Below are 12561 nucleotides of genomic sequence, written 5' to 3'. Positions count from 1 at the left end.
CTTGACCCATTATAGCTGGACATAGTCCAGTTTTTCTTCTAGTCATACAATCTTCGGCTGCTATATTATACCGATTCCAACAAAGCGACTCATAATCCATAATATGCTAAATGTTTTTAATTAAATTTTGCTGTGCATAAAACTGGAATTTCAGTTTGTATGTTATAAAGTGGTAGTTGGTGGCTTTTAAGGCAGAAACAGCAGCTGTTTATGTGTAGCCATTGAGAATAGATAGGAAATGTAGAGTTATTGGAGACGCTGCGGCTGCCCTCATTGTATGTCTGCCCAAATCTTGGTTTCCTGCCAGTTCCTCTCCATTCAGTTGCCTGATTAGGTGAAATATCTTCCTGATAAAGGAGGGGGAGTGTGGATATTAAGTAAACATTTCCGGTTATGACTGCTGTTGTGGCCTTCGCATGCTTATATCTAGCTCATATCCAGATAATCAAAAGACTTCTTCCAGGAGTTATCAGAGAAGGGGATTATTTGAATCTTATTATTTTTGTCCATGTTACCATATTGAAAAATCTTAAAATCTGGCAGTTTTCACACTGCCACTTTCTGTTCGGTAGAATCAATGAATCAATCAATCTCTTCACAGGTAGGCTTATAACCCCTGCTGAAAATGATAGAATCATACCATTAAAGGCATTTTACATCAATCTCCACTGCGGTTCATTGTGACTAGCCGATTCACAGAGCGGTTGCTTTGTGGACCAGAAATCATTTTCTCATGTCTTTGAGATATATAGAGAGAGTAACTTCCAGTCTGCACCACAACCTCTGGAAGAAGTCTTAGTGAATAGGCTAGTTACTTTGAAGAGCAGTAGGGATTAAAACGGACATATCAGGGAAACAAAGTTGCTCGGTTAGAGGGTTTACCCAGAGTAGTTCTTGTTGTTTGAAAGTATAAGCAAAAAAAGGCTGGCAAAGGATGACATACAGATAAACCAAGGAAAACTCTTTACTGATTGAAGTAAAGCCTTGCCTGGTAATGAGACTTTTCTGATCAGAAACATGTCATTGTTGTGTGAATAAATACATTTTAACACATGTTCCGAGTTCAAAGTAAAGACAGTGTACAGTAGGGCTTCTTACTCTAAATCAGAAGACATAACTCTTATTTCAGTCTTCTTAGATATAAGGTTTAAAAGACAACTGAAAATAAAAATTCTGTCAGTTTTTATACTTACCATCCCTCCTGACTTAATTTCCAATTGAATTTCCTGCAGCTCGCGGGTTCTCGGAGCCCCGGTCGGCATCTTTATTTCCTCTTTACTTCCTGTTTAGCCAATGAGAGCTGAGCAAGCTGTGAGTCATCTAACAATGTAGTGGGGGGGGGGGCCTAAATAAATAACGTTAGTAAGGTCTGCCTCCCTCCTAGTAGTGTTAACATCAACACAAGATGGCACTGATTGAAGAACCTATGGTCGACAGGGATCAGGTAAGTATAGCTTTACTAAACTTCTGGAGGGAGGGGGAAAGTCTATGGAAAAGGGAGGGAGTAGCTGCAGAGAGAGAGACAGACACAGACATACTGCTGCTTCTGTTCTCTCACTGCCTGCATCCCAGGAGTGCTTATTGAGTGAGTGGCCCATCTTTGGACCATAGTAGTAAATTGCATTGTGATTAATGTATTGCTTTATAAGGCAATGCTAGGCAAGTTGTTAAACTATGTGATTCTAATTCTTGTCCCCTGATGATCCCTGCTATCAAATGGGATGATAGAGGGGGGGGGGGGGTGTATGGTGCAATGCAATAGGAATCTTTCTAAGGGTCACTATTTTCAACTTGGGGTCTGTATTTGATTTATTGAGTTTGTGTATGTTTGTGTATGTTGTGAAACCATTGATTCATTTTTGTTGGCTTTCTTGAAATATTTTGTGGTTTAGAGGAATTTGAATTTCTTCACTTTTTTGTTTGTTTTGGTTTGTTTAATCACAATACAGAGTTACAGTCCTGTGATACATACTTATAGTTGATCCGCTTGGAAAAAAAAAAAAGACAGAAGTCCAACCTATAACCCCACTGTGTTTGATCCATACATACTGGTACTGGCTACAGAAGTCTATAGACAGGGGTGATTCTAGCCTCTCTGCTGCCCGAGGCGAACTATAGGATGACGCCCCCCCCCCCGGTCAATCCGCCCACATTATAATCCACTACTGCCCCCCCCCCCCAACTGCTGTCCCCAATAAACATAATGTTTGGTCCCTTGCTGCACAGAGGATGTCAGGAGAGGAGGGGGCTGATCTTATAGGGGAGGTCACAGCAGCACAGAGGAGGTCAGGAGAGGAGGGTGCTAATCCTATAGGAGAGGTCCCAGCAGCACAGAGGAGGTCAGGAGAGGAGGGTGCTAATCCTATAGGAGAGGTCCCAGCAGCACAGAGGATGTCAGGAGAGGAGGGTGCTAATCCTATAGGAGAAGTCCCAGCAGCACAGAGGATGTCAGGAGAGGAGGGTGCTGATCTTTTAGGAGATGGTCCCCCTCTTCCCCCCTTATAGATGGACCCCCTCTTCCCCCCCTTATAGATGGTCCCCTCTCCCTTATAGATGGTCCCCTCTCCCTTATAGATGGTCCCCTCTCCCTTATAGATGGTCCCCCTCTCCCCCTCCCTTATAGATGGTCCCCCTCTCCCCCTCCCTTATAGATGGTCCCCCTCTCCCCCTCCCTTATAGATGGCCCCCCTCTTTCCCCTCCCTTATAGATGGTCCCCCTCTTCCCCCCCTCCCTTATAGATGGTCCCCCTCTCCCCCCCCCCCCCCTTATAGATGGTCCCCCTCTTCCCTCTCCCTTATATATGGTCCCCCCCCTGCACAGCAGATAAAACAAAAACAAAAAAACAGCACACAACTCACCTGCCATCCGTTCCCCTGTCGAGCCTCTCTGGTCTGGTCCCGGCTGATGTGCGGCTGCCCGGGGTGTCCCGTCCTGTCCCCGGCAGCGCGCGCATCAGAGAGCTCCCCGTGCGCCTGTGGCTGTGACTTCCAGTGCACAGGGAGCTCTCTGATGCGTGCGCTGCCGGAGACAGGATGGGACACCTCCGGCAGCCACACATCAGCCGGGGGACTAAAGGCTGCATTCCCACGTTCCGTGGAATGCCGGTACCGGAGACCCCCGAGCCCGGACAGCATCTGTAATTAGATGCTGGGAGCGGGGGAGACTGTATTCATAAGCGCCGCGCTGTAGTAACAGCACCGCGTGGCTGATTCATTACACCGCGGCGCTTATGAATACAGTCTCCCCCGCTCCCAGCATCTAATTACAGATACTGCCCGGGGGCGGGGGTCTCTGGTACATGGTACAATCAGTGGCGGATTATAATGTGGGCGGCCGCCCGAACCGCCCATATTATAATCTGCCACTGAATGCCGCCCCTAGGGGCGTAGCTAATGTCTCTTGGGCCCTGGTGCAAGAGGTCAACTTGGGCCCCCCCTTTCTCGATGCTATTGGTATATATATATATCTCAAGACTGATATTACCAATAATACCAGTATACAGGAAATATTATCACCGCCATACTGTTACTAAACAAATCCTGTTTACTGAGACCAATATTACCAGAACACAAGGGGAAATATTACCGCCACACCACAACCATCATCACCATATTGTTACTGACCAAATCCAGTATACTAAATCCAATAAAACACAGTACCGGATTACAAGTAACAAATAATACCACCTCATAGTGACTAACACCACCGCTGCTACTGAATATAATCCTCTGTACATAGATCACTATCACCTCATACAGTCATATAGAGGTGGACGCACTGTACACAGGATCTATACACCATATACATTACAGTGCAGTTATATCAAGTGACTCACAGGGGACGTCTTCTCTGATCGGAGTTCTTCCCTTTTCATCTTCTCCATCTGTTGTGGGCGATTTTGAGAACTTCTCTGGGCCACGAATCCACAGAATCTGCCAGACAGACATATTAGGCTCCTCACACTGACACCATCATCTCTCTAAAAACTGCACATCTGTACTGTCCCCTTTACACCCTCATTTAGTAGGTAGCCCTGACACTATGTGACCCCCCTTAAAGTACATGCCCCCCTCTGTGCATGCCCTATTGTATACACCCCCCATGTAGTCCACCTTATAGATGGCCCCCAATGTTTCCCCCATATAGATGGCCCCCCATTTTATCCCCCTTACAGATGCCCCCCATGTTGTCCCCTCCTCCTGCCCCTTTATCACCATACTACTAGCCCTTTCATCCTCCTGCCCTTTCATCATCATACCACTACACCCTTCATCATCTTGTTCCTTAATCATCATACCACTACACCCTCATCATCATACCACTACACCCCCCATCATCCTCTTGTTCCATCATCATACCACTACACCCCCCATCATCCTCTTGTTCCATCATCATACAACTACACCCCCATCATCCTCTTGTTCCATCATCATTATCATACCACTACACCCCCCATCGTCCTCTTGTTCCACCACCATACCACTACACCCCCCATCATCCTCTTGTTCCACCATACCACTACACCCCCATCATGCCCTTTAAAACAAAAAAATCTTTACTCACCTGAATGGTTCCTCTAGTCTTCTTGTCACGCGCGCTGGCGGGCTTACCGCGGCTGGGGGCGGGGCTTCCAGCAGAGGGGGCGGAGCTTCGCGGGACCTGTTTTTTTGCCCTCAAGATGCTCCCAGCCCCGCAAGTCAGCCGGGGGCCGTCCCAGCCTCCTCTTGTGATCGCAGGCAAAACATTGCTTGCGGTCACAAGGAGTGGGATGGGAGCAGTACAGTGGCAGTACATAGGGGCCCGGTCGCGGCGACCGTGGTAGCTACGCCACTGAATGCCGCCCCCATGATAACAGCTGGTGACGCCGCCTGAGGCAGACGACTCAGGTCGCCTCATCATTGCGGCGCCACTGTCTATAGACAAGGGAGGAGCAGAGAGTTAACACCTAGTTATACCTACACACACCTAGTTACAGCTTCATTGCTAATTATCAAAGGGGTTATCCAGCGCTACAAAAACATGGCCACTTTCCCCCTACTGTTGTCTCCAGATTGGGCAGGGTTTTGAAACTCAGTTCCATTGAAGTAAATGGAGCTTAATTGCAAACCGCACCTGAACTGGAGACAACAGTAGGGGGAAAAGTGGCCATGTTTTTGAAGCGCTGGATAACCCCTTTAATTCTAGTCTACACCCACTCTGGAGTTTGAGTGTGCAGAGGGAAAAACATTTTATTTTATTTTTTTTTAGCAAAACTGTTATTTCTTATTTCAGTAAACATGAAAATGTATCCAAAATTATATGTACACCTTAAGGCTGGGTTCACACTACGTATATTTCAGTCAGTATTGTGGTCCTCATATTGCAACCAAAACCAGGAGTGGATTAAAAACAGAAAGGCTCTGTTCACACAATGTTGTAATTGAGTGGATGGCCGCCATTTAATGGCAAATATTTGCTGTTATTTTAGAACGGCTGTTATATTGAAATAATGGCAGTTATTTACTGTTATATGGCGGCCATCCACTCAATTTCAACATTGTGTGAACAGATCCTTTCTGTGTTTTTAATCCACTCCTGGTTTTGGTTGCAATACTGACTGAAATATACTGACTGAAATATACGTAGTGTGCCTCATTCTTGCACTGTATTTTTTTATTAAACAACGGCCGTTGTTGCAGGTTGATTGCATTCACTACTATGCGGCTGCACAGAAAACTGACATTCATTCAATAGCAGCTGAATGAAATTGACAGTGCAGGTAATGTAAAGTGCGGCTTTGTCTGCACTTTACATTGTCTGCTGTAGTTAGGTGGAACAGGGGCACACCTGAATGTGTCTGTGTTTCACACCAGGATGAGCTTCACAGACAGCTTCACAGAACTGCCACTGTTATACAGCGTCTGAACGTGGCCCAAACGGGTTTTCCCAGCAAAACAGATTGTTTGTCTATCCACAGGATAGGTCATCAGTCACTGTTTAGTGGGAGAATACAGCTGAAGCTCAGGCAGTATGGCTAGCTCCATATTAAGGTACTAAAAATATTTTAAATTAACAATGAGAAAATAGGACCAGGTTAGGGATAGAAACATGTTCCAGCATCTGGCTCTAATCATTAGAAAAAAACAAAAATTCTAGGTGACACTTTTAATTCAGACAGGCTTTGGCCAGGCAGCAGAAGCTGTGTGTCTCATTAATCTGTTATGGAAAATTACTTACTAAGGAAACCATGAGGCCATGTTCAGATCAGGTCATAATACCGTTCTGTTTGGGAGTCATATATTTTGTGCCAAGATTGGGTCTCATCATTCAGTTGTGTTTTTAAAACATACGTGAAGCATTTAGGATGTAACTGTAGGTTAACATGTCCTAAGAAGACACTGACCAAATAACAACCAGTCATTTTGTGAGATGAAAGCTGAGCTGCAATTTAATGCTGTTTTTGTCTCGGACCGACCGATAAATCTAGGAATACCAAATGTATGTCACACATCTAACTGCATGCGGTATCATACATGTAACCGCAGGACAGCAAAGAGGCTGAGTGTCCATCTAGTAAATCACTTAATAAGCTTTATTTTCTCTTTACAGGTATATATTATTAATGTCACCTGGTCAAGCGGCACAACAGAGGTCGTCTATCGGAGATACAGCAAGTTTTTTGACTTGCAGGTAAGAGACAATTACTTTTGGTTAATGCTGATTGAAGTGTTGGAAAGTGTTTGCTAGAACGGTTCATGCCGTGAAGTTGTGTTCTCAATACACTTTCTGTATAGCTTGTAGCTCCCACCCAAGTTCCCAATCTTGGGTTCCAAAGGAAATCGCAGGTTGGAGTATTGTTTGACCTGCCCATAAGAAGAAGAAAAAAAGGACTTGCAGGACTTTGCAATATAATAATTTTTCTAAATGATTGTATTGGAGAATCTTGCAGTAAAGTACAACACACATCAGCTGAAATCTTTGCTGTGGGCTGTAATTAGTAACCCTGCTCTGTTTTCTAGGCTGCTGTGTTCTGTGCAGGAGCCAGTGATGTAGGATCTCGTGGCTTTGGCTCCCACACTAAACACAGCTCCTGCTATGCATTATTTGGGGGTCCATTTCCTGAGCAATTGGCTGATTGCTGTGGAGCCTCTTTTCATAAAAGGTTGACTTCCTGACATAACGCAATTATAGGGTAACCTAAGGGTCCATTTACACAGAAAGATTATCTGCCAAAGATTTGAAGCCAAAGCCAGGAATGGATTTAAAAAAAAAAAAAAAAAAGGGAGAAATCTCAGGCTTTCCTTTATGACCTGATCTCTGTTTATAGTCTGTTTCTGGCTTTGGCTTCAAATCTTTGGCAAATAATCTTTCTGTGTAAATGAACCCTTAAATCAGTGGGGGTCTGATTATTTGGGCATTCACTAATCCTAAGCTGCAGCACGCATGTCTGCCCAGCGGTCTATTCATTTTTTATTGGGCCTCTAAACATTGCTGACTGCTGAACTTTTTGGCTGTTTGTGTTATCATGATGATGATGATGCCCCCAGAGGCAGCTGCATCTCGTGCAGCTGTATACAGCATTTAAGGCTGTCTGTGACTTGCTGATGATCATTTATGAGCTGTGAATTTCCATTTCCTATTATATACAGTCATCTTCTGATTAGTTTGCTCTATCCTACAGATGGATGGTGATTTTACTTGTGGCTACAGAGTCCCTTTTAAAGTATGTTTGGTATCTTCAATATGTTCATCAAATTTGATTTTGTTAAAATTGTATATTAATCTTTGTAGCAGTTTGTCGCATCTTATCTGCCACCATGCAGACTGTTGTAGTGTGATATACATCTTCCATGATCATTGTTTAGGATCTCACACCATAGTGCTATCTGAGATATATACACACTCCTCAGACAGACACAAACACACACACACACACACACACACATGCACAGTGGGGAAAATAACTATTTGATATACTGCACATTTTGCAAGTTTTATAAAGGAAGGAGAGGTCTGTATTTTATTTTTATAAAATCACATTGTTTTGTTTTTGAATATTAGCATTTTATTGCATGAAATAAGTATAAAATTACATTATTTAAATTTGTGATGTTTCTTCTAATTTTCAATTTATCTATATTATAATTAGGGCTGGGCGGTATAAAGCAAAAATACCGATACCGTCACTGGCGTCGGTTAACCGACTTCAACTTGGCCAGGACGGTATTTGCGGTATTTTTGTATTTCTGTGTCCCTGCGCCCGTCCTGTCAGTGCCCCCCGCACACACACGAGCGGCCCGGCACTAGCGCTGGTATCAGCGGGAGGTGGAGGAGCAGCAGCAGGGTCCAGGTGAGAATGCTCCCCCCTCCCCAAGCGACCGCCCGTCCGGTCCGCGCACCTGTCCGCCCTACCCACCCGTCCGGTCCGAGGCTCCGTCCCACCGCACCTGTCCTGCCAAAGCGCCCACCACCCGTCCGGTCCGAGGCTCCGTCCCACCGCACCTGTCCTGCCAAAGCGCCCACCACCCGTCCGGTCCGGCGTCCCTGCACACTGAGGTGACTACAGGAAAGCCGCCGCCAAGTGCTGCTGTGACATGGCCGCGCCGGCCGGGTGTGGGGGCGATCGGATCGGACTGGTCCGGGACACACACACACACGGCCGGCGAGCGCTGCACATGTTGTCCTGTGTGTGCAGGGACGCGGCCATGTCACAGCAGCACTTGGCAGCGGCTTTCCTGTAGTACAGTACAGGACTGTAACATAGGAGGAATAATGGGCTGCAGCAGGCAGGATAAGTTATAGGAGACATTGCTGTGTGTGGCATCCTGCCTGCTGCAGCCCATTATTCCTCCTATGTTACAGCCCTGTACTGAGGGGACTACAGGTCCCAGCATACACCTCCCTGTGCTCCCTGTACAGTAATACACCCCTATATAGTCATACACCCCAATCCGTCCCCCCCTATATAGTCATACACCCCAATCCGTCCCCCCCCCTGTATAGTCATACACCCCAATCCGTCCCCCCCTGTATAGTCATACACCCCTATCCCTATGTGCCCCCCCTGTATAGTCATACACCCCTATCCCTATCCCCCCCCCTGTATAGTCATACACCCCTATCCCTATCCCCCCCCCTGTATAGTCATACATCTCTATCCATATGCACTCCCATGTATAGACCCGTACCCCCATCCCTATGTACCTCCTGTATAGTCATACACCCCTATCCCTATGCCCCCCCTGTATAGTCATACACCCCTATCCCTATGTGCCCCCCCTGTATAGTCATACACCCTTATCCCTATGCCCCCCCTGTATAGTCATACACCCCTATCCCTCTGTGCCCCCCCTGTATAGTCATACACCCTTATCCCTATGCCCCCCCTGTATAGTCATACATCCCCTATCCCCCCCTGTATAGTCATACATCTCTATCCATATGCACTCCCATGTATAGACCCGTACCCCCATCCCTATGTACCTCCTGTATAGTAATACACCCCTAGCCACCCCCCCCTCCCACCCCCGTATAGTCATACACAACAATCCCTATGTGACCCCCTGTGTATACACATCCTGTAGAGGCTGTATACCTGTATATACATGTCCAGGTCCCCTAATAATGACTAATAATAATGATAATAGACTAACCACGGGTTGCTGCTCAGTGAGTTCTTTTTTACTTTTTTTAATCAAAATGTCGTCAGTTTGGCACGGCAAGTGGGTGTGGTTTGCAAAAAGGGCGTGTCATAATTATCGTTGAATTATCGTTACCGCGGCTACATGTGCGATAAACCGCGATATTGATTGAGGTCAATATCGCCCAGCCCTAATTATAATCCTAAAATCTTGCAGTTTTCAATATTACCACTAGGACATAAAACTACGACTAGACTTCCTGTTGTGTCTGTGGTGCTTAGAGGAGGCTGCTGTAGAGTGATCTGTACAGCACTGCACCATCAGGTGACACCAGTAGATAGAGGAGGCAATAGGAGCTCCCTCCCTCTTCAGAGGGGACAGTTCAGTATTGTTTCACATTTATCTCAAGAGGAAACCTCTGTCTTTTGCAGGGATGGGGAACCTTCGGCCCTCCAGCTGTTGCAAAACGACAATTCCCATCATTCCTGGACAGCCAAAGCTAAAGCTTTGGCTGTCCAGGCATGATGGAAATTGTAGTTTGCAACAGCTGGAGGGCCAAAGGTTCCCAATCCCTTGTCTATTGTATATGAGGCTTTGCTGTAAAGCATGCCACTAAATGCTCTTAAAACAGCTCAGGCAAGAGGGCAGCCTCCGTAACTAAGTACAAAAAAGTGAAATAACAAGTAAAATAAAAATAAAAAACTACAGTCAGAAAATACAGATTAAAATAACTGAACACGTTTTAGTATCTGTATACGAAGTATAAGAAAATCTAGGTGACACATTCCCTTTAATAGCATTTAGCTTCATCTACTGAACATTGCTAAAAGTGGATTGTCTCTTTAAATGTTACCATCTATGATGCTGCAATGGTTTCCTTCTTTGGACGTAGTTCATTTATGGCCTGAAACTACCTCTAAATACATTCCTTGGGCCTGCGGTCTGACCCCACAACATCCTGTATTCTTAGTCAGTGTGATATAAATGTTCCATCACTTTGAATTTTCCAGACTCGCTGTCACATAAACACCTTCATTGGCTGCGACCTGTACAGAAACAATATCCAGGTTCTTTATTCTAATCTATTTATTGTATGCATTCCTGCTAGGCACAATATCAGAATGTAGTCTTTGTTATACTTTATTCACTAGATCACCGAGACAGAGGCTGTGCTTTATTCTGCGGTGATGGCCTTGAATAAGGAAGTCCAGCGTAAAGCCATGCCATAGGGGTTTTCCACTTTTGATCACTCATCTTAACTATATCTGTGTGTCACTACTGGGATATTTAAGTACCTTAGGTTTGTATAACTTTTAGCAAACTCAATTACATAGAAACCTAAGGTTAACAATGTCTCAATTGCCGCCACTATCGGAGCATGCCCCCAATGAACACTTTCACTGCCTTATTGCACTAAGCCAGATAATGGTAATCTGCCGGCATCAACATGGTGAGCTCATTACATGTATAGTTATACCGCTCACAGAAAAGTCAGTAGGAAAGAGATTCCTAGTTAGGCTGGGTTCACACTGCGTTTTTGCAAAAAACGGATGGAAAAAACGAATGCATTAGTGTGCATCCGGTTTGATCCGTTTTTCCATTGACTTCCATTGTAAAAAAAAAGGATCAAAACGGATCCGTTTTTTTTAACGGACACAAAAGTAGTGTCTGCTACGTTTTTACGTCCGTAAAAAAAAACGGATCCGTTTTGATCGTGTTTTTTTTTACAATGTAAGTCAATGGAAAAACGGATCAAAACGGACAGACACAAATGCATCAGTTTTTTGCAAAAAACGGATGAAGAAAACTGATTGCAAAAACGCAGTGTGAACCCAGCCTTAGCAAACTCCCCCATATACAGTAGTGGCAGTATTCATGGGAGCTTGCTTTGTGTGTCTAGTTTTTTCCTAGTTCAAGAAACTTCAAGATTGTGGATGTATATGTTACATGTGATCATGTATGTAGTGTGTAACCATGGATACCCATAGGAACTAGACACACTTAATAGTAGCTGAGTTTGTAAAGGAACTGCTAAGAGAAAACAGTGTTGTGCCTAGTGTAGGGCTTAAATGGGCACTTTCACTAAAATCAGACCAAAGTTAGTGATCACAGCAGGTCTCACTGCTCAGACTTCCCCTTATCAGAAGATATAACCAGGGAAAGATTGCAGTGTTCTCCTTGGTCTGATATGTCTAAACTGACAGTATTTGTAGTGGCAGGTACACTTTGAAGATGTGGGGGTAGTTTATAAAGGCCAGTTTTCTCCAAAAGATAGATTTTACTGTTTATTAGACCCGTCAATGCAGCAGGTAAGTATGAGGTTCAGGAAGGCAGATTAACCCCTTCACGTCAGTAATACATAGATATACGTTCCTACTGCACATACCCCGTGGAGTAGGAATGTATATATACGTTCCTGACTTCAGGGGCTGCAGATGTGTGCGGAACTGCTGCAGTGATAGCGATCCCGCACACATCAGTGTCCCTGGAGTTGAGGATAAAGAGAGGCAGCTGCAGGGTCGCAGTTGCCTCTCATTAATCTCTTAAACGCTGCGATCTATAGCAATCACTGTGTTTAAGGTACTCCGTGACAGAACAAGCTCCTGTCACTGACCGATCGGGACCCCCCCAGCCTGATCGCTTATGCTAATGATTGCATGTATTACAGTGAATTTTTTTTTTAAAGTATTAAAAAAAAAAAAAATCCCAATAAAAGTTTAAAATACCCCTTGCCCATTATAAAACTAAAAATATTACTAAAAATATTTTAAATAAATAAACATATACATATTATATATCGTATTATTATGATCTATTAAAATATAACAACATTGTTCCTGCACAGTGAATGGGTAAACAAAGAAAGAAAAAATGTTGCTGATTTTTTAAAAAATTATATACAATTATTATTTCTTTTTTATAAAAAGTGATCAAAATTCT

General features: G+C 44.5%; 1 protein-coding gene across 1 annotated transcript in view; it reads left to right on the top strand.

Moving 5' to 3' along the window:
- SH3PXD2B (SH3 and PX domains 2B) overlaps nucleotides 1–12561 on the top strand; it is a 104773-nt gene that overhangs the window by 27387 nt on the left and 64825 nt on the right. The window contains exon 2 of the mRNA XM_069972309.1: nucleotides 6590–6670. Within this exon, the coding sequence (XP_069828410.1) occupies nucleotides 6590–6670 (81 nt within the window). The remainder of the gene's footprint in view (nucleotides 1–6589; nucleotides 6671–12561) is intronic.

This window comes from Dendropsophus ebraccatus, chromosome 1, assembly GCF_027789765.1.
Source record: "Dendropsophus ebraccatus isolate aDenEbr1 chromosome 1, aDenEbr1.pat, whole genome shotgun sequence".
NCBI lineage: Eukaryota > Metazoa > Chordata > Amphibia > Anura > Hylidae > Dendropsophus > Dendropsophus ebraccatus.
Note: the sequence above shows the minus strand (reverse complement) of the source record. Positions and strands in the feature narration are given on the sequence as shown.